This window comes from Stylophora pistillata, chromosome 2, assembly GCF_964205215.1.
Source record: "Stylophora pistillata chromosome 2, jaStyPist1.2, whole genome shotgun sequence".
NCBI lineage: Eukaryota > Metazoa > Cnidaria > Anthozoa > Scleractinia > Pocilloporidae > Stylophora > Stylophora pistillata.
The window spans coordinates 19,460,164-19,484,744 of record NC_142520.1 but is presented as its reverse complement, the minus strand read 5'-3'; the positions used below and the strand labels follow the sequence as shown (position 1 = coordinate 19,484,744).

Sequence of the window (24,581 nt, the reverse complement as noted above, 5' to 3'; positions counted from 1 at the left end):
AATATTCCAATAAACAAAAGAGTTTTTACCATAAATAGAGCTGAAACGTGGCACCGCTAAGGAGTCTGACGCTCGTAAACAGTGACCTGTAGGGTGTTTCAACCAAAAATTTTAGACGTAAAGATTTCCATTATATTTAGTTACGTCATAGTTTTTAACAATTAAATTCTTAGATAGTTTGATATTGTTACTTACTAGGCATATATTTTGTTTTTAAGGTTTAGTATTTATGCTCGACCCCATAAGCTGCATAGCTTTTATTATTATCGCGCAGTGGGACTGAATTGAAATCACTGTTGAGATACCAAGGTTGGTTTACAGTGTCTGGAAGAAGAGTTCAGTAAGATGTGCATCTACAGTACTTTAGGCGACTGTCAATGACTGTGATCTAGTAGTCACTGGCTTAATTCGATGAAAATTGAAAATATAAGACACGAATATTTTACTAGTCAGTGCAGGTCTCAAAGATTACAAATATTTAAGGTCTGGATCAATCAGTTGTAAGGCAACGGCAGATCTGTTTATTCAAATCAAGGTAAGGTTAACCTAACAATTTTCGTGACAACGCAAATGGGTGATTTATTTACGCTGGTAAGGTTTGAATAGAGCCTCGTGAGAACTCAGTCTGCAGGTAGAAATGAACTCAAATTTTTTACTAACACACTAAATTCTGATTTGATAACCACTACGGATCAAAGCTTGTATCGCTCTTAAATCTTGTGGTAGAAAACTATTTTTTTCTCTCTTAATGCTGCATCAAAAGAGTCAAGTTATAGATAATGAACGTGCCTTTCTCATAATAAGAGAAAATTGTATTAACATAAATTCCTGTCTCGCTAAAAAGCGTGACTATGAAGTACGTCGTATATTGTCACTCATTCGTGACAAATAAACACAATCTGGAGTTTCAGCAAATTGACGAATCATTTGTAGAAAACAGCAGGAAAAGTAGGTTTAGTTTGAAGATTGGGTCACGATGACTCAAAAAATGACTCCAAGGTAATTAATATGCAGTATTTCAGTCAGGGCATAACTAAACTGATTAGTATGCAGTCTTTCAGTCAGGGTCTAAACAATCATTGGATGCGGTTTTGTGATATCCGAAAGAATCGCATAGCTTAAAGTAAACACGCGCTCTGATTGGTCAATACGTCAACCGGAAGAGAGGGTATTTAGCGTGGAATCGCACTGACGCATAAAGCGATATTGCTGAAGTGAGTCGCGAGCAAAAATTATTGTTACGAACGTAAAAACGTAAATACAACTAGTGCTATGAAAATATGAACAAATATGAACAAATTTATAGAAAACGAATGTCTTCCAACTTTTGAATTGAAATTGAAATTTTTAGAAAATTGGAGGAAACCACTCACGCTCAAAAGTGAGAGAAAACGCATAGAAAAAAATCAAAATGCCAAAGACGAGGGAAGAAAGCCAAACGACAGTTCTCGCCGAGGAAAACCAAACAAGCGTTACGAAAGAAAACCAAAACAGGTATCAATGCCGAAAAAGGTCAAGCATCTTTTCCCGAAATCCAAACCATTGTAGCCTATACACGAACTGGCCTCTTTTAGATACAACATGGTTTCAAAAAACACTAGACGGCAAATTCACAAATTCGAGTGGTCGCAAAACTGTCATCCAAGCGCTCAGTGATGATTTCGACCCAGTGGAGATATCAGAGCTCACTGGCCACTCCAATCCGGAATCCATATTCAGCTACAGCCATAATCCTCTGGAAAAACAGCGGCGAATGTCGAATAAGTTGGCCGCTTTCAACCCACGCCAAGCACGACAACTACCAACGGCTATTCAAGTCATGCTTTACGGGAGATTGTTCTCAATAGCTCAGCCACGCCAAGCAACACAGCAGCTACTAGTGACCTTGACAGCAATGCCAGTCGTTCTAGTTACCTGATGGCAGGAGCAGTTGGCGGAATGTTTACTGGAGTAACTTTTAATAATTCTCCAGTAAATATTTCCATAAACTTTCAGTCCAGCATTGACACCAACGAGCGACTCCCTGCGATGAAAGAAAAACAGTTAAAATTGTGACTTTTAACTGAACTGTTTTTCGCCAGAGTTTACCGAGAAATTCGAGTCTTAATCATTGAATACACTTCTTTTTACAACTGTAAAGCACTTACCGGTTTTTTGTAGATCTTGCTTTGATACCGGAACGCTTGAAATTTTCATTTCGCTTGAGGATTTGACCATTCAGTTGTTGATTGTCCGCGCCACATTCTGCCAAGTTGAGTGGTAGCCGGCAAATCTCTGTCTTAAATAACTCCGTATTGTGTACTTTTAGTTTTTTTGTTGAAGATTGTAAAATGTGAGGCACCGCTTTCTCCACGAGTTTGAAATAAAAGTGGTTTTCTTTCTAAAAATATCTTGTTCCCTCCATTCGCCAGATATTGACACCTGACTTTGAAAGGGTTTCCATCGTTTGCGCACTGGCGTGGCGCACAAAAATACAAAACATCTGGTTTCGCCCAGTGATTTGGTGGCTTTAGCTATGTGATGCAAGAAAATTCACGAGGTACACTTAAAATTGTCGACGGTTCAAACGTGAACGACTTACCTTCCTTTCCATTCCCTTAACAATGACAGATCTGACAGTTGACTTTAAAATGGCTTTCTTAAGGGCGCGCGTACGGAATAAAAACAGACAATAACATTGCCGTTTTAATTTCTTATTTTCTTATTTTTATTCTGTTATGCGATTCAAGAAAAATTCACTACCTGACTCGTGAATTCCACGTTAAATTTCACTTGAAAAATCGATATCGGTTTTTCGCGTGAAATTTAACGTGGAATTCACTCGTCAGGCAGTGAATTTTTCTATATAATCAAGGTCGGGGTAAGTGTTATCAGCTGAAGCTGAAGGCTGAGGCCGATAACACTAGCCGAGACCTTGATTATTCCGAATATCACAAAAACCGAATCCAATTATTGTTTTATTATAAATTCTTTTAGTATTTTCCGAATCTTTATCTTCAAGTAATTTTTCAATTTCTCGCTGGGTCGATGAAGCGAATCGAGAAGTCATTCTTACTTCGCTTTGCCTGATATCGCTCCACCGGAAATCATGCATTGCGCGCGCAACCCACAGATTATTCTGTGATTCTGTAGGTTGCGCTGTTTCCCAGAATTAACTGTAGGCGTTTAGCCCATGAGAAGACAGATGGTGACTACAATGTATAATAAAACTAATTAGTATGCATAAAGGCTAAAAGTTTCTAAAGAAACTGTGGTGCTGCGTCGGTGAGGGTAGCAAGGTAATTTGGTTATATAAACTCAGTTGGAATTGTAAATTGGCCACAGTAATGAAGGGCCAATTTACAATTTCAACTGAGTTGATATAAGCAAATTACCTAATTAATATGCAGTCTTTCAGTCAGGATGTAACTAAATTAATCAGTTGAAAGTTGAAATCTTAAAAAACCCAGATTTACAGTGCTAACATAACTGTCATCAAGAGGTCATAAGTGATGGTCTCATCACTTTCACTTGGTTTCATGATCATGAGAATCACAATCGTACAATAATAGGTTTACGGCTATAAACAAGATTTAAGGAGAGCTCTATTCCGACGGCACAGTGTCGTAATGACAGGACTTTTTCTTTAGCAAAAAGCGTACAACTACATGCTGCGTTAGTCAGTGTTGTTACCGGGATGATGTAATTACTCGGGCTTTCCGAAGGAAACGCCCGAAGTATACATTCGGCTTTGTTTTTGTTTTTTGTGTGTTCGTTCACAAAATGGAGTTCCACTACGGCGCATGCGTGAAGTGTAAACGCATGCCTAGAGTGAACTCTAGAGCGCATGGTAAAGCAATGCCTGCCTTCGTGGACTGATGTAAGCGAAAGAAATTCGATGCCTATTACGCTCAGTATAGATAGAAAGTCACACATCGTTATCAGTAGACCCACACTAAAAATTATGGAGCGTTTTGGGGAACGGGTCAGTCCGCGAATTTTACAAGAGATCAATTTACGAGTGAACCCTCTATCGAGAAATATCAAGCGAAACCTGCTATATCAAACCTGATCAAACGAGCTATCTGATATTATGTTTACATGTAAACACAACCGTGTATTTAGACGTGATCGAGAACCCAGTAGAATACAAGAAGCTGCTCTGAAACGTCTCAGAAGAAAGGGCAGAAAACTGAAGGAATTTGTTTATGAGCGTCTTCGTCCAAGCATACCGAATTCCTCTTGGTTATGTCGTTATGTGAAGGTTAGAAGTTACAAAGAATTTCTGTAAGCTTAATACGAAGAGGATAATACGGTGGTCCATAAGTGCAAAACACTACTTTAAAACTGAAAACACAACACACACAAAATGAAAACACAACACACGCGCTAAAAACACGACAAACTTATTTGAAACACAATACATTTATCTGAAACACAACACATTGTGTTTTGCACTTATGGGCCACCTATGGTGCAAAAGTGCAAAACACAACACAAACACTGAAATCACAACACACACAAACTGAACTTGGAAACTTGGAACTTAGAACTTGTACTCCCAAATAGCTGGGCTAACGCTGGGAGATATAGAATAACTAATTAGTAGTGCTAATAATCTACGATAAATATGTGAAGTCTAAAAGAAACAATAATGTAAATAGTTCAAAATCTTTTCAGGTGGTTCGGGGTCTTCATGTTCTGAATGTCCCTTATGGTTAATGATTTAAAAGAAGTAATGTTCACCGACCCACTACCACTACCGAAACAAACGACACCGCAACCCCTACGACTACAGCAACCATACCGTACATAAAAGGTATGTCTGAAAACATCTCGCGCATCTTACTACCCTTCAATATCCGCGTCGCCCACAGACCCATCACCACACTACGTCAGTTACTAACCAACGTTAAAGACAAAGACGAACCGCGGAACAGACAGGGAACGATTTATAAGATCAATTGTTCCGACTGCCAAGCCTCCTACATCGGTGAGACTGGCAGAAACCTCACAACAAGACTGACTGAACACAGACGGGCGACGAGGAAAGGTGATGTCAGCAATCACATTGCTGAACACCATCGACTTACCAACCACAACATTGACTGGGACTCTGCGCAATGCCTAACCTACAGCACTGACTATTTTCAACGACTGACTCTGGAAAGCTGGTTTACTAACTTAGAACAGACTCCCCTAAACAGATGTCAACAACTACCCGCCCCATACAAACGACTCATTCACGACATAAACATCACAAACGACCGAAAAAGAACAACCTAGCTTTACCGACAGACCGAAACAGACCAATCACGAACGACTTACGTCACTTGAGTCTTACAGCCAATAACATCACGGCAAAACCAACCGATCATTTCACACGAACTGGAATAAGAACATTCTACTGACAACAATCACTCACTTGACTCTGATGATGACTTCTGCACAGGTTGTCGAAACGTCAGTCACTGCCACCGACAACAGTCCTTCTCAGGACTACACTCACCCGGACGATCAGACTACACCTTCACTAATGTTCTTAGCTTGGACTCATACTCCAATCTACACTGACCCTAGCAAAACAAAAACGGCACCATATAGCCAAGCTAATGAGTTGGTATTTGGACAAAATTCAGGACAACAGTGTGCTGCAAAGAGTTTATGCTCTTTTATTTACAATAACAAACAAGGAATCAATTCTGTTAATGATCTGGTGTCAATAATCAATACTGGAAATCAGTTGTATTCAAGTTTGTCTCAGTTAGCCAGACAATCATTTTTAATGAATTAAGGCTGATAGTTTCTAAAGAAACTGTTTGGGAGCTGCGTCGGTGGGGGTAATGAAATAATTTGGATATATCAACGAGGTTGAAATGGTAAATTGGCCACCGTAACAAAGGGCTAACGCTCAAAACGTCAGCTTTTGTAATCGTTACGGTGGCCAATTTACCATTTCAACTTTTTTGATATATCCAAATCATTTTTAATGCAGACAGAATTACCCACACTTTGAAACGTGTTCAAGACTGACTATGAACTTCAATACAGTGAAAGTTACACTGGCACTATTCATCAAGAAGCTACAATAGAAGGATAACAGTAATTTACCTCCTTAGATAGAGCCTTTTTCACTTATAGCCAAAAATTTCAACAATTTTGTCTTGACAATAGGATGTACTGCAGTTGCTACCTATTGTAAAGGCAATGTGGGCTTGAAAATATTCGATTCTCATGCCAGGGATATTTATGGTAGAAGTCTTTCTCAAGGTACATGTGTGCTGCTTGAAGTATCATCACTGAATAGCTTAGTACATTATTTTCTGAGCATACATAACGATATATTTGAGTTGAAAGGGGTTAAAATTGATAAAGTTCAAAATAGTGCCCATTTTCAGTCATGCCTGTGAAACCAGAAAGTTCAATGTGAATTGTGCTGTGGCTGTCTATTCACTCTGCTACTCCGTAATAAAATCATGTAGTTATTGGAATTCAAACACCTTATCTAATGTTATACAGTATGGCAAAAGGTTATGTAAATTCATCTTTGAACAAGTATTTACTGTCAGATGATTTGCCAAAAACTGATTTTTGTTGAACTAAAGCAAGTTTAGATCTTAAAAGTGATTACAGCGAAGGAATATTGTCTGATTCAGTTTACAGCAAATCAATTCTCAAAAATCTTGTGAGAAATAATAGTTGAATGCACAGGGTTTTTGATGTGGTTTTCAGATTTTTGTATATTTATTTTGAAACCCACAAAAAGGTCAAAATATGTGTATTCCCTCTTGGTATGTAATGAAAGTCGAATCCCTTTAATTGAACATACTAAAACGGTTTTAAAAATGATTTTAAAAATTTTACTAAAATGATTTTAAAAATGCTTATGCAAACCTTTCTAAAGTGTTCCTTCAATTTTCTAAAACTTGGCCTTTAAAGTCATTGAAAAGTCCTTGAATTTCAACCTTTGGCATCTACAGGAACTTACGCCTATATGGTAATATATTTATTTTGATTGTTGTCTCGTACCATAACATTTATTACACTCCAGCGGACAAAAATAAACACAAGTAGACGTATTTGTGACCGGCAATGATGAAATTGCGTCACGACACTAACGATGGTAATATGGCAGTCCCCTAAAGATAACTCCAGATGTGTGATATTGAAAGCCCGAGTTCACGCAGATATGCGTCTAGTTGTCTTTGGTCGAGCTTTTCGTTTTTTACATGGTTTCGCTTTAATCAGTATTTTACTGTATACTCCCTTTGTTGTTGTTGTTGTTTTTTTTATGTTGGGTTTTATCTTACATTTTGTGTGTCTTTGTTTAGGGCAGCTCTTTGTGAAAGATATATTTTCTATTTATTTCGATTAAGATTAATAAAAATAAATTAATTGCGAAAACGGATTGATCACTATGGTCATGGCCAAAGACAGAATGCTTGTTTTTAGCCCGAGTTCTCATTCGCTATTTGAGATTTCTGCCTTTGTCCGGCCAACTGCTTTCATTGGTTTTGGTTCTAAGAACCCTTCTAAATATCTAATACCTACTTAATTCAAAGAAAAAAACCCCAACTTATCTGTTTTGTAACTAGCCTTTTCGTAGGGCCGAAGTTTCGGTGTGATCATGGAACCAGCTTGAATCATTACCACTGGGCATGTTAAAAGAAATTGGCCGATGTTCGTTTGCCTGTTTCAGTAACAATCTTCTTTTACTGCTTCGCTTTGCTTCTCTTCGTTTCTCTTTGCTTTGTATCAATTTGTTTGCTTAATGGGGCGTGTAAAGACTTAACGTATACTCAGCTAATAGAGCTTCCACTTACATTTCCGAATACAAGTTTACACTCCCTTTCGATTTTTCAAATATTCTTCTTTCAGATAAAACAGTGCCACCCATCCCAGCTCCTTCTTATGGAAAAATTTGGAGTTTCATTTTCTGGTGGCGGTACTCGGTCAGCGGCATTCTGCTCTGGAGTGTTACGCAGATTGCTACAGAAGGAAATACAAATAGATTATCTGAGCTGTGTATCAGGGGGCGGTTGCTCAGGCTCCGCGTACGTGGACTGGAAATACCGACATGGAAAGAAAGACAATAAGAGATGGCATCAGGAATTTTTTAACCATTTGAGAGAAAATGCCGGCTTGGTGTGCAACTTCCAAAAGCCTTGCCGTGGATTTGTGGAGTTTGTTGTCATCTGTGCCATGATATTATTCGTTTCCGTTATAGCTCCTTTCCTCCTTTGGGGTTCATACGCCTATCCGTTAGCCTTCTTCATCGATTATGTGTTTGGTGATGTTCTCAGGGGAGGCACACGTTCGTGTCATGAAGTTGCAAGAGAAAGTCCAAATATTACCTTCGAAGACTGCGAAGAGAGCCGTCAAACGTCTTACATCAATAACAGCCGTTTTGTTCTATTCGCCGTGCCTGTTGGCTTTGCTTTCATATGCTTCGTATTGAAAGGCTACGTCCAAAGGGGAAAAAAGCTTCTGAACTGGCTTTTACTTTTAAGTGCATCACTCTTCGGTATCTTGTTTCTTCCATGGTTTTTCTATGTTTCTCTTCTTTTCCTTCCAGATTGGGTAAAAATAGTTCTTGTGATACCGATTCTCTTTCTTTGGATTTCATTTCCTCTCGTGCGCAGAAATGCTACTCTGATGGTTGTCATTTATCTCTATTCGTTTGCTATTCACAGCAGAGTATTTCGCCGAGGTGTCTTTGGAATCTCCTACACTAAAAAAACCTTCAATTATCTGTTAGCTGTGTCTATAATTCTATTGTGGTTCAATCCTCTGATTGAAAACATTCAACGAAGTCTTCCCCACATATGTGTCAGGTAAAAATATACGTATTTTTCTTACTAAGAATGCAATGGGACTTTTGATCAATTATATAACTAGTTATTTTATTCGTTCATTTCATTTTGGTTATTTCATCCAACCTCGTTCCCAGGCCCTTTTCCCTTAGCTGGGGGTGGGGCGCCCCATCCCCAACTCCACCCCCAATCAAGGAAAAGGGCCCTGGGAACGAGGTTGTATTTCATCGTGTTATTACAAACGTTCTTGATTAGTAGCAGTCAGCTGGGAGGGGTGGGTGGTGAGAGAAAGAATAGTAAAAGTATCGTGATCTTTATCAATTGTAATCTAACCTCAGACAAGGACACCACGTTACAGGAAGTGCCTTACAGAATGGTCCTAAATTGTACTGAGAAATGAATGAGACGGTCAAGTGAATGGCCAAAAAATGGGAAAAAATACAAACAAAAGTAGAAACATCGGACAAAATTCATGAATGACTACGGTCGAACCCCCCCCCCACTTACGACTACATATGCTGACGGAAGGTTCGACTGTATATAACTTGAGACCGGCCACGCTTAAATGCACAAAGAGACTCTGCTTAGTAGACACGAGGTTAGCAAGAGTGAAGTCCCTTTTTGAAAAACGTTTCAAAAAGGCTTGTAAAAAAGATGGGTGATTTTGGAAACTTAGTGCACCGCAGTCGCTTAAATAACCTCTGTTTTCTTTTTCCTTTTCTTAAAATTATTTTTGTCTCTATCATTTTTCTAAGATGGATAATCCAAAAGGGGTTCTACTATCCACAGACTGTTGGTAGATACGGCTGCAGTGGAATCTCTTGGCGTAACCTCATCCTTTTTTGCCCAGCTTCCAGTATTTCTGGAGTCCAACGCACAACTTCCAGACAAGCCTTGACGTTAGATGATATGGATGACCTGACACCTATCTACATCGCTTGTACCACCGTCAACAGATGGCGACGCACCCCCTCTGCCAGCGAACCCCATTACGAAGTCCTTACCATGTCCCCACACGGTATCGAACGACTTGATCGCTGTCTTGACGAGCAAGAGCTTCACGGTAAGCTACTGCCCGAAGACATATACCTTTCCGATGCTGCGGCAACGTCGAATGCCGCGGTCAGCTATGATATGGGAGTACAGCAAAGTGACGAGGCACCCTCCCGGGACTTAAAGGTCATCTTGGGACTCTCCGTCGGGGCGTCTATTGTGGCTGATCAGAGGCATGAAAACAAACGACACTTCTGCGTAAAGGTGATCATGATGCATAACTGGTTCAGGGAACAGAATCGGATTGTAGTGGAGAATCCCACACATCCATCGAGCGAACATCTCATGAGAAGTGACAGATTTCTTGCATGATTGATGCAGTGAAAATTCTATGATAAGCTCAATTACGCACGCATTTTGATTGGTTGCTGCACTTCGTTTGCCTCTGTTTTTCTCTTGCCATACTTTGAAATCATCTGTGATTTTATTACGGAACAGACGTACAACATGGAATCTATTTGTTAACTAATAGAAGCCAAAATAGCTGATAACCTCTTTCGTTGTTGCTGCCCCTCGCCTTAACCCTTGCATTACCAAGATTTCATTAGTAATTCTCCTTACTGTCTGCTTACAGTTCTTATGATGTTAGTTTGGAGAAATCGGTATTGGATCAACTAATAATCCCCTAATTGATATTTTTCTTTATTCTCATTTCTCGTTTGATTGATAATCTATTGATACGGTAAGGAGAAATTCTTTTTTGGTCACTCATGGGAATTCAAAGGTCAGGAAAATTCGATATAACATTAGCGACAGCACGCTAGGAAAAAAAAAAACAGAAAATAATATTGTTAATTCCAAATTCAACCTACGATTTGTTTCTTCGTTCGCTTCACATACGTTATTCAACCAATAGACCTCACTTTGCATAGGCTTACCGGCCTAATAACCAACAAGAGATTTTGGGAGAACACGAGGAAAATTTGTAAATCACGAGCGAGAGGCAAGTGGTTAAAAAATTTTTCAAATGTTCCTCCAACATCCCGCGTGGGTTACTAAGCCGGTAAACTAGTTGTAATTCCCCCCTTTTTTTTTTTTTTCAAATTTTGATTTTTTTTCCTATAATTTTTTATCAATTTTTTCAAATTTCTACGCGTTCACCGGTGCATTAGACGACAGATTATAGACCAATTAGGTCGCTCACTCGTACTATCTCAGTTATTTTATAACCTTTACTATCACATATTTCATTCTAGAATCTTACTGTGCTAATAGAGTTTGTGCGTTTGGTTCCTTTGGCTCTCATTCTTACCCTGTTCGCGAAGATTGACAAAGAAACCGTCTTGGTTGCTGGAATGTTGATTCATTTTGGTATTTGTCTGATATTTTCCTTACTGGCGCTGGTACCAACTGGAGGAAAAAATGTCGGAAGACTTGAACGACTTGCCAGGTAACAGCTTGCTGAATACAATAATAGTTTATTATAGACCCCTTTTATAAATGGCTGCCGGATTAATATTCTTTTGTCTAAATTTAAATTAGCACTTCTGGCCCTGTTCTCCAGTACAAAATTCAAAAGAATACATTATCTCAAGCGAGGCATGAAGGGCTAATTGAAATTTAAACAAAAGAAAATTGATCCGGCTGCCATTTAAGAAAGTGGTCTATACATCTTAAAAGTTTGAGAACACTTAACGGACAAGAGTTTTGGGAACTAGACACTTTGAACTGATGATAACCCAATATCTGCTACGGACATTCGAGGGCGAAGCATTACTCAAAGATATATTCTCTACGTTCGAAATTCTCGACTCCAGTCGAAATATCGGAATCTCTTATATCTTTCCCAGTGATTCTGTAAAAAAGGTTCACTTCATGATATCCTAGATAGTAATTACTTATTTTCTTCTCCACCTTAGTTATTTATATTTTATTCCATTTGACAGATGGTTCACGATCAACGTCTCTTCCGTACACTACCATCGTTTAATGATGAATACCACCAACATAGGACCCAAACCCCCACCTGTTTTATCCTTGACTGACGGCGGCCACGTTGAAAATCTTGGTATTCTTCCCCTATTGAAACTGAGACTGGGAAAGATCGTGGTAGTGGATGGAGGACGCTCTATTTTAGACAAAGACTATGGAAAATCCTTGTTGATTGCTCTGAATTTGGCCAGGGAAAAGCTAGGATGTTCATTTTCAGCTGTGGATGGACGAGATATAGCAGAGGATATTCGTGATAACTTCGTGGAGAGGAGCCCCGGGTCACAGCCGAGCAATTACAAGTACGCTATATAAAGCAAGACAAGCTATCTCTGCTGTTTTTTTTTTTTTGCTCCTGCGAAAACTTAATCAGTTTGCCCACCATAAGTTATACCAAATTCTTCCTATAACATACAGTGCAACGGTTTCACAATCCATGTTTGTGTTTCCTGAATCCTTGCAACCGCCACAAGCGCATGACACTCAACTTGAAATGTTATGGATAATTTAATTTGGTGGCGAGGCTGGCGATGAGAAAACAATCCTCGGAGCGAATAGAATCGGCCAGATGTATTTTAATTAACCTTCCAAATTTTTTAACTAGTATCTATAGGGTGATTAGCAACAGATCCATTTTCCAAGAAACCAAACAAATGATGAAATCGTTATGGAACTTAACATAAGGAGAGAATGTGTTTTACAGAGGAGAAAGACTTCCTCAGGTGCAGAAATCTGTTGTCAATGTAATCTCCCTAATTTTCTGTATAGTGAATATATACTAAGCGTATACCACTGAATTGCAGATGACTGAAGAGCTATCAGGGTGTGAACTTTAAAAAAAAAACAAACAAAACTTTTTGTATGATTTAATAATATTGCAACGGCAAAATTTATCTGTTCTCTTTCTTGCCCAATCTAGCCTAATCCTTTTTATAAAAAAGATAGGGCACTCGCTGCCTGGAATAAGCACGGCTAGAGGACGGTTAGGCAAATTATAGGTCTGGAAATGCACCGCACCGACAGCTGTTGTAGTGTCTTATTTTTCTTTTTTTTTTCTTTTTTTTTTTTCTCCAGATTCAAAGTACATTATTATGACAAGAACGTTAACAGCGACGGTAAGACTAAAGTTGGAGAAGGAGAAATTCTGTACATAGTCCCCAGGCACCCTGACAAAGCAGTGAAAACTACACCTTATGTGACCTGGGAAGAAGCATTACGTGACATGGATGAAGACCTGGAGGCTGGTCTTTGGGGGGCTGGTCCCGAGCTGTCATCGGAGGAAGCTAATCGCTTGACGTTCTGTTGCTGTGAATGTTGCCATGGGAATACATGTCGCAGCTTGTCTGAGGCGTTATGTGGGGTTTTCCCACAGCACTCTACCAATCATCAGTTCTTTACACCAACAATGTTCGCCGCCTACCATAGGGAGGGATATCGCGCTAGTATGGAGGCGAGAGTAGCCGAGTTTGTGTCCAATAGGCAGCAACCCTCTGCTTTAGGGACTATCTTTGTGTAATTACATATGAATAACCTGAAAACTTATTTTGTTAAAAGCAAAAACAAAAAACAAAAAACAAACAAACAAAAAAAACATTCCAAATTCCAGTTCGACCAGTAAACGGTGAATTAAAAAAGCCACCTTGAATGTCCACAGCTTAATTTCCTTTTCTCTCGCTTTTGTGGGATACATTGTCTGCATTCATTTGATTTTTAACTCGCTTACATTCTAGAAAGTTCACCATGCATCAGTAATGATAATAAAAAACCTTTTCCTTACTGTTTTATTCAATTGGATTACAAGCCAGCTGGTGAATTGCTATGGTTAATTAAATTTTTTAAACGTATATCATGGAGCCATTATTTTGACGCGGACCGCGTTGGTGTTGTACATCCGACTATGAATTTCAAAGAGTCTTCTCCTGACCTTACTACACATGTAAAGCAAGGGCCTGCCCCATGAGTCGGTCTGTCATTGGAGCATTTTCTTTCATTGCCTTTCTCTCTGTCAATAAGCTCCTGTAAGAAGACACACTTTTCGTTAAAGGTTAATTTTGTCTGCTTTTATTCAGAAAAGTCGTATTTTTGCAATTTTCGGATAGTTCGTGACCATGGATGCATCAACACAAGGGAACAATAACAATAAAAAGCTGTTTGTGAGTACACAAGTTAAAAGGTGGACCCAGTAATGAGAGCTTCTTTAGAGAAAAACGAAAACGCTAGCGTACGTGAAGGTAAACTTTAGAAAATGCATTTGCGAGGTCAGGAACCGTGACTAATGGCGCCCCACACTTCCCCCGTGCAATTTATCCCCCCGTCTTTCTTACTTGATCATAAATATGTAAAAATCAGATTCTCAGCTTGAGCCAACGATTTTAAACTGGGAGCTGGGTGGTGTTCATCTGCAGGGCCACACTTATTATTCGCTGTGGATCTTTTGCAAAGGATTGTTTTTAGGCCAAGGATCTCAACAATGATGTAAAGCTTGACGTTTATGTTCAAAAAGACCACCTCACTTTCCTTTGAAGACTCAGCCCAGGTATTGCTTAGCAGTAGTCATTTCAATTCGGTTATAGGTAACATTTCATGCATTAGATCTGAATTTTATAAAAACGTGATATCTTTTGTATGTCACGCCTATGTATCGACCTCACTTTACCTGGCCCCAATGGGGCCAAGCCAATGGTTAGTTCAAACCGCCTCCCAGTTAGCTCAATTGGTAGAGCACCGGACTGTTGTGCGGGAGGTCGTGAGTTGAAATCTGGCCGGACCAACACTTAGGGTTTTTAATTAACTGAGAAGAACGTGCTGCCTTTGTAATAATATCTGCAAATGGTTAGACTTTCTAGTCTTCTCGGATAGGAACGATAAATGGAGGTCCCGTCTCCTGTAGGGTTGGGGTAGGAGACGTTAATTTCCCACACACGAGATTACTGTGTGATGGATGTCCTCCCCGGGGTGGGATGGGTGGGTAAAATCGGGGTTAGGTGTCAACTAGAACGAAAGTTCTGTTCCTTTCTCCTGCCATTCCTGTGACGAATAAATTAAACTTAAACTTAAACTTCAACTTTTGCTAGGATCAACAGATATCTAATTCAGGTATGAAAAGGATATCGGTTCAAACGAAAGAAAATGCACTTTACCTTGCCAAGTGATGATGCTCTTTTCGTGAAGAATGCAGAGCAGCGTGAATCAGGAATAAGTTGAAGATGTCCCGCTGTGTCAAAGAAGAACCAAAGAGATGTTGCCACAAGTTGCACTAATTAACGACAATGAATTGCAATGAAATACACGAACCTGTGCGTTACTGCCCCCAATGTTGACAACGTCATAACGGAGGGGTTTTAAAATGTCTACAGCTCTGTCGAAGTTTCCCTTTCAAAAAAAAAAGACACAAAATTAAACCTCAAGCATTTCATTGTTCCAGTCATAAGTCCGTCATGTGTTTAGTGAATAAAGGCTGATAGTTTTGAAAGAAACTGTTTGGGGCTGCGTCGGTGAGAGTAACGAAATAATTTGGATCTATCAACAAAGTTGAAATGGTAAATTGGCCACCGTAACGATTACAAAAGCTGACGTTTCGAGCGTTAGCCCTTCGTCGGAGCGAATAGAGGAATTGTGGGTTGTGTGTGCTTTTAAAGGCAGAAAATGGAGCTACGTTATTGGTGGGAACATGGCAACGAGAAAAACAAGAATAAATTAGTGGAATGAAAAGCGTTCGTTGATCCCTGTGGGATTTAGACTGCCGGTTTGAAAGATGAGCCTGTTTCGCAAACGTGTCCTTTTATTCACAACACTGATAAAATATCGGGACCTAAGCGATCCATTAAGATCACCGATCACTTCACGTACACCTCCACCAATGTAATCTATTGCATAACTTGTACTTATTGCAAAAAGATATACATCGGCGAAACAGGCAGAAGACTGGGTGACCGATTCCGAGAACACCTTCGAGACGTGGAAAGGAATGACAAGGACACATCGAAACCAGTCGCTAGACATATTAATTTACCTAATCATTCTAAGCAACATATGGCAATCTGCGGTCTTTCCTTACACTTAGGTAGCACGGAAAGCCGTAAAAATCTTGAACAAAAGCTCATCTTTCAAACCGGCAGTCTAAATCCCACAGGTATCAACGAACGCTTTTCATTCCACTAATTTATTCTTGTTTTTCTCGTTGCCATGTTCCCACCAATAACGGAGCTCCATTTTCTGCTTTAAAAGCACACACAACCCACAATTCCTCTATTCGCTCCGACGAAGGGCTAACGCTCGAAACGTCAGCTTTTGTAATCATTACGGTGGCCAATTTACCATTTCAACTTTATTGATATATCCAAATAAGTGTTTAGTGAAGTCAAGTTGGGAGACCGTAAAAGAGGTGAATTTACCTTGTCAGCCTGTTCAAATGCTTCACAAAGGGCCAAACCAACCTCTCTAGATACTTCGCAATTTGTTCCTGAGCCATCCCTGAAAAACAAAAGAAAAAATACAAAACCAAAAACAAAAAGACATTATAAGGCTAAGTCATAATAATGATTGAGCTAATGTCTCAGTAGAACATGATCCATTAATAAAAAAAAATAATTGAGAAGACAAATAACTTAGCGCCTGATTCCCCCGTTTTCAAGTTCCCTCCTTGTCTTGAAAACGTCTCGTATAAAAACAAAGAACTTCAAGATAATTATATTACTAGAAACGGAAATCACCCACTTAAATACGTGAACAAACGTTAACCTAAAATTAACGAAACGTGCTTCTTTTACAATAGTTCATGAATCTTTCTGCGGTTTGAATACATCGCCGTTATCAGTTGATTTCTTTTTTTAAGATCCTCTCACTGAGAACCTGTCACTGCAAATAATTTTACGACCACGAGCTGGAACAACCGAATCTCGTTTGCAGAAAGTGATAATAAAATTGTTGCTCGCTTGTCATAGTCTCCTGTTCAGTTCCTGGGAAAGTACTTGGTGATAAAATCAGTTATAAATAACTATAACTTAGATCTACGGGTATTTTACATCGAAGGAAGTGTAGAAAGTTAGTCAGAATGCCACAAATCTATCAACGCTTGAGAGATAACTAAACACTCTTTCACTGAATGACAGGTTGTTGATCAGAGCGTTCTCCTACACTTTTTTCCATATTACCTAACATAATCTCTAAGTGACATCAATAGATTTAGCGTTGCATCTTCCTTCTTAGCTCCCAGTGTACACATCAACATATGAACATCATTGAAAACCTGAGTTGAAAAATATAATAATTAAATAAAATATGTAAAAAAAATTAATTAAACAATAGCTAATGAAGGATGTGTGAGAGACCTGGGCTTTGGGTGAGGAGAGGTCGGGGTGAAAGTAATGGCTTGTATTTTTCACTGTGCAAGACCACCCAGGAAAAGAGGGCGATTCTCGATTGGGTATTGTGAACAAAAACCAAAGTAATCACATCAGCCAATTATAACGAAAGAAATTAAACTATCACTAAAAACCAATGAGGACTCAAAATTAGAACTGCCCGAAGCGCGGGAAAACGCGGGGGTACCCAGTTTGCCATTGGTTCAAGGTCTGCATCTGATTGGTTTTTAAAAGGTGTTATGGGTTTTCTAGACCAATCACCTAACAGAGTGAGGCAAAATCTAAGCAATCCCCGATTACTTTTAAAACTCTTGAAAATTGAAATCAACAGTTACTAACAAATTACAGAAGCCGAGAACTCAAACATATACAAGGAGTTCCAGGAGATGGCCAACATCCCTTAGGACTAAGTGACACTATGTCATAGACATTTCCCACGTAGTATACATGTAAAGCACAAAGAGAAAAAAAAAAAGACAAAATGCTTGGTGAGACAATTTTTTTCAAACCAGATGTATTGAGAAATACATTTGGAATAGTTTGAGCGCTATTTGTTAGAAGAGTGGAGGTTCCCTTTAAAGTGCGTATGACACGAAATCATTTTCTCTTGTTTCTTGTAGCTGGATATCTATAGGAAACGTTTCGAAGCTTTAAAAGTGCTCAAAAAATTAAAAAAGCATGTTTTTTGCTTTCAAAATACGAAAAATTTGCCTTCAAATTTGTCCTGAAGACTGGGACCTAGTTTATCGCCGTCGAAGTTATTCGTGACGTCACATTGTATACCTTTGCCCCGAAGGTCTGTTGTCGCTAAGAGGATTCTGCAGTACTTCGTAGTAGATAGATAATGCATTGTAAGGCACAGATGTCCAGTGATTCTAGTGATTCCTTTGTGTCCGACTCTTCTGAAAGTTCCACTGACTTCGAAGAATCTGGGTACACAATGTGACGTCACGTGCAATTTTGGCCGCGCAATGACCGAGACAAATTTGAAGGCAAATTGCGCGTATTTTGAAAGCAAAAAAAACTATTTTTAGATGTTTCCAGCTCTTTTGAGGTTTCGAAACGTTTTCTATAGATATCCAACAACAAGAAACAAGAGAAAAAAATTTAGTGTCATGTGCACTTTAACCATTGAGAAATGTAACATCGAAGCTTTCTCAAGAGACTGTAATTGGCATTTTGCAAGGTTTGATGACATCGCAGTGAGCACCTGCGACTGTCCTCACCTTGCTAATTATGAAGATGATAATTTATTGCATGCTACACCGCCGCGTAACGATGACACGTACCAGAATGTGATCATCTGTGTGTGACTCCCACAAATGAAACAGCTCTCTCCACCGATCATTAACATCAACACCTAAAGGAAAAAAGCAAACAATGACAAAAAACATCGTAAAACAAAATAGATCAATTTGTGCGTTTAATTCAGCCATGCCAATAATTTCAGTATACAATAATTGCATTACAATGATTAATAATGCTTTAATTTTAAGGCTTTATCTCGATTGAAACTTAGATCATTTGAATAGTACCTTGATTTATATATTGAATAAATTATTGATTGAATGGTTGAATAATTAGTAGACTGACTGCCAAATGATTAGTAGGATTGATTGTACCAAGGATTGATTTATGAATCGTTCGATAGATCAAACGATCGATCGACAAAAAAACAAATAATGATATTCACAACACATCTGCAGGTACGTGTTATCTCATTACCTTCCATCTGAAGTCTGTAGAGCAATGAGGAAGCGTCCACTAAGTCAAGCATGGCACCAGAATGGCAACGCTTCCCAACCTTTGACCATGAGAGAAAAGCTACACAGTTATAATCAGTTATAAGCGAATTAAAAAACAAATTGGCATAAAATCACTTTAATTTGACATGTACGTCGTGTATGGACCTATCAGATGTGACCTGATGAGAATTAGTCATAACAAAAATAAATCACAGGTTATCGATCACGTTTACACTACACCTCCTCGTCATAAATGTCCACTGCGGCTTGATGTTCTCCCTAATAAAGAAAGGCTGGCGTTTAATAGCAAACATGGTTAAAAAAAAAATTACCACAGATGCGAAAACCAAAGCAGCAAACAAACAAACAAACAAACAAACACAAAAACCATAACATTAAATTTAAAGAAAGAGATAACAACCTTCTCGATGTGGTATAGCGCCCAGTGCCAGTAATTGTGACAGGCTAGCATAGCTCCCATCTACACAGGGTGATTGAAGGATGAAAGAAAGAAAGAAAGAAAGAAAGGAAGAAATACGAACATCTTTAACTTTTACAAACGAAGAACTGAACGTTGGCCATAAGCCCCAGCCCTTCCTCTCTCAACTGTTTTCTCACTAATCATTCCGGTTTCGGGTCTGTGCAGTTTCATACGGAATAATGTGGCCGTTTTGTTGTTGTTGCTGGGGAAGCTTGAATCGGAGGGCAGAGAGAAGTAAGTTTGTTGAAACGGCTAGATGTATTTCAGAGCACGTGCTGGAACACTGAGGGCGTAGTGCATACCACGCGAAAAAAAGAGACGAACCCCTGATAGTATTTTGTAGTAACGTTATCTGAAGTCAGGGTTTTCTGACAATTGCCAAAAATCTTAATGAGGTTCAAACTGAAGGACGTGTCTCGCGGAATTATTGTATGGATGTGTATGCGTGCATGCGTGTGCGTGTGTGTATCTACTGTGATAACTTTACACTGGCTATTAAAACGCGTGACATTATGAAAACCCAGCGGTTAGGCGCATTCTGCTGTAAATCCCCTGAAGAAAAAATTCATGTAACTTTACTCTTGATATAACGAGCCAACGCAAGCCAAAAAAAAAAAGAAAAACTTAACTGTTATCTTGGTATGTGAGCCCAAGGCCTCTAAATGTAACATATTACAGCCGTTCCAATTACTTTCAATCTCCAGATCTAGACGGCAGCATCAGCCGAAAATTTATATATTATGCGTAAGAAAGCGGTGCTAACGTTAAGTACAATTCGAAAAATTTATATATTACGCGCAAGACAGCAATGCTAGCGTTAAGTGAAATTCACTGTATGTGGGCCTTACAGTCCAGTCATTCAAGGTCGTGCTGAGGAATTTAACTCCGTCATCCTGACGTCCTTCCATTTCTATAACATGGGCCTCTGCATGAGTGCTCCAGCAATCTCTTGGATTCAATTCAAGACCCTTCGCAAGATAAAATTACCGCGAGAAAAAAAAATTAAAAACAAACAAATAAAACACTACCATCGGAATACTACTGTTCGTTTTAGGATGTAACCACTTCCGATGTGATAATCGCTACGTTTTGACTGCAAAATGGTGAGGTCTGCCTCTTCAGGCAATGAACACAACCACATCATTGAAGTATTATGTAAAGTTCACCAAGGAATTATGGACTGCAAGCCTGCTACTCAGCCACGATTCAGAATGAAGGTAACGCCAAGCTCTTTCTAAATTGTTTAAGAAGTTAATTATCACAAAATCGCTATCAACAAAGTCTTAAAGCTAACCTTTAGTGCATGCTTCTCCGCCTCTCTGTAAAATCCCGTTTCTATCAGGCCAAACGCGTACATTCCGTGAAGATATCTGCCGTTGATAGAAAGATAATTTCGTGTTTCCTCAAAAATTTACAACTGTCAGATTAACACTCAACTCATTCACTGTTTTCTTTTCCTTTTTTTTTTTTTATTCCTTTTTTTTTTGTTTGGATAAGCGCCCTGTTTCTAATAAGCACCCCCCCCCCCCCCCTTTGAAGTACAGTAAGTAAATAAGCGCCATGGGCTCTAAATCGAGTCATTACGGTTATCAAAAACAGTATTTAATTGAAGTTTAACTTAACAACTAACAACTTTTTTACTTAGACACAAACAGGAATGTTTATGAGATCAAGTTCTCTGATTGCCTAGCCTCTTACTTCGGAGAGAAAGGCAGCATCCACCACACAAGACTGACTAAACACTGATTGAATACTGAAAGAACTTAGAACAGTTAGTGCTAAGCCATCTACCCATAGAGCGGCAAGTCTTCCTTCCATTTCGGCATCACCCTTGCGATGGAATCTCTGAACTGACACTGGTATCCAAGATAGAAGTAGGAGTCGTGAGCCATCTTCAAAGCAAACATGTCAGTTGGGTTCTCCATTAATATATCTTCCCACGTTAGACATGCTTGGGCAGTATTTCTGAAAGAAATGAGAATGGAAGTATATTGTCATTAACTGTTTATATTGCGGTCTATAGGGGGCACCTCTATGAAGCCGGGAAAGGACGTACACATGAAAGCCTTGGCAAGAATTATAATCGCCCTCCCTCAATTCCCATCATACCATCTTGCTTACTAGGGGTTGTTCAAGAAACTGCAGCAGAAGAGATAAAGCAAGGAGAGTGAAACTAAGAGATATGGTGAGTACGGCCTCTTTGTCCAACCAAATTGTATTCCTTGTCGCTCACCCTCTTATGGCGTAGCGCTGATGATGAGGGGGGAGGGGGGAGGGGAGAGGGATTATTTGAGAGATTTGCCACTAGCCACTCATTGCAGCAGAAATTTCACAAATTGTTTTTTACACGACAATTTTGTACTTACAGGGGTAGGTGTAATGGTGAGTAGGTACAAAAAAAAAATGAGAAATTTTTTCCTTCAAAGATAGTTTTAGTCGTCCAGAAGTGACAAAGGCGGCGATGATACAGACCACCTTTACTTTTTAAGCATAAAAATGAGCAGCGAATTCTTGGTGTGAAAGATGTGCTTGCTTGTTTTCTTGGTAGCAACCATAAAGTTACGAGATAAGCTATTGCACCATAGATAATGTAAACAGCTCGTCTAGGAAAGGGAACAATCTGTGTTTAAAAGCACTGCAGTATCCAGTACCTCAGAGATCATGGATTCAAAGCCCGTACAGGCCTGAAAAATGTTTCTAAGGCTCTATACTTCATTACTGCTTAATTAGTGCTCAGTTCTTCACCCGCAGTTCACGTATATGATTTCATTTTACAGTCATTAAAGATGTGATTAGTCACCCATTTTGATAGGCACGTCTTAAAAGAACAGACAAATACTTGATAAGAGTCAAAATTTGGTCTCAGTGATTAACATGACATCTTGGTAACACTCACCCCTCTGCCCATTCTTTGACTGCCTTGACATGCAGTCTCTCTCTGTTTGTGATGTTACTCCTGGCAGCTAACCCTTCAAGGGACAGCATGCTGCTCTTCAGCTCTTGATCTGTGTGGATTCCTTTTCCAGATGAGATCAGGTCTAAGCCACACGAGATCACATGACCCATTACTGAAACAAAAACAGGTGATGTCAATTAAATGGGGCACTCCACAAAAATGATACCATAATACTCTTCCAGAATGTAGGTTTGGTTTGTGCCTGAGGTAAGCCAGAATTTTCGAATAATTCTCTACCACTAAACCACAGAAACTCTCTAATAATTATGATATGGCATTTCTGGGTTCACCTGCATGATAGTGACATATGACGTTCCTCAAGCATATTGTTAGCTGATTAGGATCATCAAAGTCAAAAGCACTCTCATGTATGTAGTCAAAATAATAAAGATCTTCCTTTATAACTAAGCTCTAGTGATCTCTAGAAGTCACCAGAAGTCATTTTAAATCACCCAGTCACTAACGTGGCAATAAATAATCTAAGCTGCTCAAATTTTTGGAAAGGAATAGTGACTTTAGCCAAGCAGTCAATTTTACTAATAGGAACTAAAAGGAGTGCAAAGACTTACTCGCTAAAATGGCAAGGGGTAGATCCAAGGAAGAGTAGTTTGCATGTTAGGTATTAGTTTTCAACAACTCCACTCAATATATTTTTTTAATGGTTATGATAATAATTCACATTTCCTTTTTACAATCAATCTCCTTAACACACGTTTCAACTAAGTCTTATCTCTTTAATAAATGGTAGACTATTCTGTCCAGAATTGTCATTAGTCCATGCCAATAAAAAGTTGCACAATAATTGTTATTTAAAATCCTGAATAGAAAAGTTCTCACCAAAGTTGGGATCTGCTGCTAACATCTTTGAGACAGAGCCCTCAATTCCATTGACACTGCTGTCATCATACCATCCTGTGTACTAATACCAAAAAAAAAAAAAGAAAAAGAAACAAATAAACACTAGATACTAATTTTCTCACAAGTATCGATGCTAGTTTTCACTAGGTTAATTTTCAAGGTTAATTGTCATATCTCTCAGAAAAAAGCTACATAGAAGTTATGGTATGACCTCAATCATTTAAGTTATCTTTGGTGATCAACTCAGTTGATAAAACCAATTCATCTTGTAATAACCTCCATCAAAAGAGCACCATAGACTATTTACAAACTCATCACTGCTATTCATTGATGGTTGCGAGAATTACTGTAAAATTTTGATATCAAGTCCTGGGCCGGGCTAATACAATTTTGAAAGGACTTTTTAAGGAGCTTATTTTTGGAAGGAGCTTATTTTGGGATGGGGCTTCTATTTGGTGGGACTTTATCATAGGGAGGGAATTAGAGTTTAGCCCTGATATCCATATAAATTTTCAACCAAAGCCAACCTGTGTCAGGGTAGCATCAAACATTTTTGCTGCATCATTGCTACTTGTTGTCAGTGGTAATCCTTCACTTCTCCAAGCCTACAAAAACAGAGAACAAACAATTTATTATTATCTTCATACTTACAATTTCCAACTCAAGCCTTCTTAATTCCAAGTTTCAAAATCCTAGCCACACCACTCACTCTAGGCTATTAGTGGTGTAGTTCAGTTGTCAAGTAATACTTGATGCTGCGTCTACTTTTCTGGGTGACTTATATTTTCATTCTTGGCAACCATTTCATGATTTTAGTAAGGAAACACACACCTCCTCCCAGAAATTATTTTAAAAAGTGAAGCATAAAAATGGAGCAGTTTTCAAGTGAGTGTTGAGTTTCAATCCACCGTATCACTTTGATTTTGCTTAGCCGCCCTCTATGATAAGTCCCAGAGACTTCCTCCATGTTCTCCACTAACCAGACTTAAAAAAAACAAAAAACATTTGCAACTCAGCCACTCCCAGTTTCATGTCCTCAAGGCAACTGGCTTGTTTTTACTTTGAGCTCTCATTGACCCCCGGCCAATAGTTGGTTGCCATTTAACAAATGGTAAACACCACCACCACCATACACCCTTGTTATGGTTGCACACAGGAGGTTGCTAAACATGAAAGAGGCATAAGAGTCACGTGAGGCAATAGCTGAGAGAGACTCTGGGTCCTTGAGTGCTAAGCAAACCTCCAATCTCCAAACCTCCAAATTGTGTTTAACATTTGTTTTATAACATAACATTGATACATTTCAGCAGTCCCCTTTTAGTCAGTTAGCAAATCTCATGTAACCACAAAAATAACATGTGTGTGGGGAAAACTAGTCTTTGCATTTGCTCATGTCAGCAGCAT

General features: G+C 39.0%; 2 protein-coding genes and 1 long non-coding RNA gene across 3 annotated transcripts; 1 reads left to right on the top strand and 2 right to left on the bottom strand.

The window, feature by feature from the left end:
- Positions 1-770: 770 nt before the first annotated feature.
- Positions 771-2,602, bottom strand: LOC148737620 (uncharacterized). Its single transcript, XR_015996195.1, has 2 exons — positions 2,148-2,602; positions 771-2,023 (listed from the first exon to the last, which is right to left on the bottom strand). It is a non-coding gene; the product is annotated as an uncharacterized LOC148737620 (long non-coding RNA).
- A 5,273-nt stretch (positions 2,603-7,875) lies between these two features.
- On the top strand, positions 7,876-13,550 carry LOC148737619 (uncharacterized). Its single transcript, XM_088747366.1, has 5 exons — positions 7,876-8,813; positions 9,548-10,049; positions 11,042-11,235; positions 11,732-12,076; positions 12,849-13,550. The coding sequence occupies exons 1-5, from the start codon at positions 7,891-7,893 to the stop codon at positions 13,288-13,290; spliced, it is 2,406 nt and encodes an 801-aa protein (XP_088603492.1). The 5' UTR covers positions 7,876-7,890; the 3' UTR covers positions 13,291-13,550.
- On the bottom strand, positions 13,527-24,144 carry LOC148737618 (tetratricopeptide repeat protein 38-like). The gene is made up of 16 exons (XM_088749323.1): positions 24,094-24,144; positions 23,705-23,782; positions 23,157-23,238; positions 22,260-22,431; positions 21,155-21,328; positions 20,658-20,733; positions 20,212-20,331; positions 19,304-19,363; positions 19,123-19,161; positions 18,863-18,941; positions 18,427-18,497; positions 16,928-17,022; positions 16,169-16,247; positions 15,069-15,146; positions 14,915-14,988; positions 13,527-13,790 (listed from the first exon to the last, which is right to left on the bottom strand). Exons 1-16 carry the CDS (start codon positions 24,142-24,144, stop codon positions 13,703-13,705), a joined length of 1,416 nt encoding a protein of 471 aa, XP_088605449.1. The 3' UTR covers positions 13,527-13,702.
- Positions 24,145-24,581: the final 437 nt, after the last annotated feature.

Bases quoted from the DNA above. Each gene is read 5' to 3' on its own strand.
- LOC148737618 (XM_088749323.1), bottom strand. From the start codon at position 24,144: ATGGAGGAAGTCTCTGGGACTTATCATAGAGGGCGGCTAAGCAAAATC. The intron at 20,332-20,657 runs GTTAGCTTTAAG...TATCTTGCGAAG, and splicing joins CGGAGAAGCATGCACTAAAG to GGTCTTGAATTGAATCCAAG. The intron at 14,989-15,068 runs GTTCGTGTATTT...TCTTTGACACAG, and splicing joins TTGGGGGCAGTAACGCACAG to CGGGACATCTTCAACTTATT.
- LOC148737619 (XM_088747366.1), top strand. From the start codon at position 7,891: ATGGAAAAATTTGGAGTTTCATTTTCTGGTGGCGGTACTCGGTCAGCG. The intron at 8,814-9,547 runs GTAAAAATATAC...CATTTTTCTAAG, and splicing joins CTTCCCCACATATGTGTCAG to ATGGATAATCCAAAAGGGGT. The intron at 10,050-11,041 runs GTGATCATGATG...ATTTCATTCTAG, and splicing joins AACGACACTTCTGCGTAAAG to AATCTTACTGTGCTAATAGA.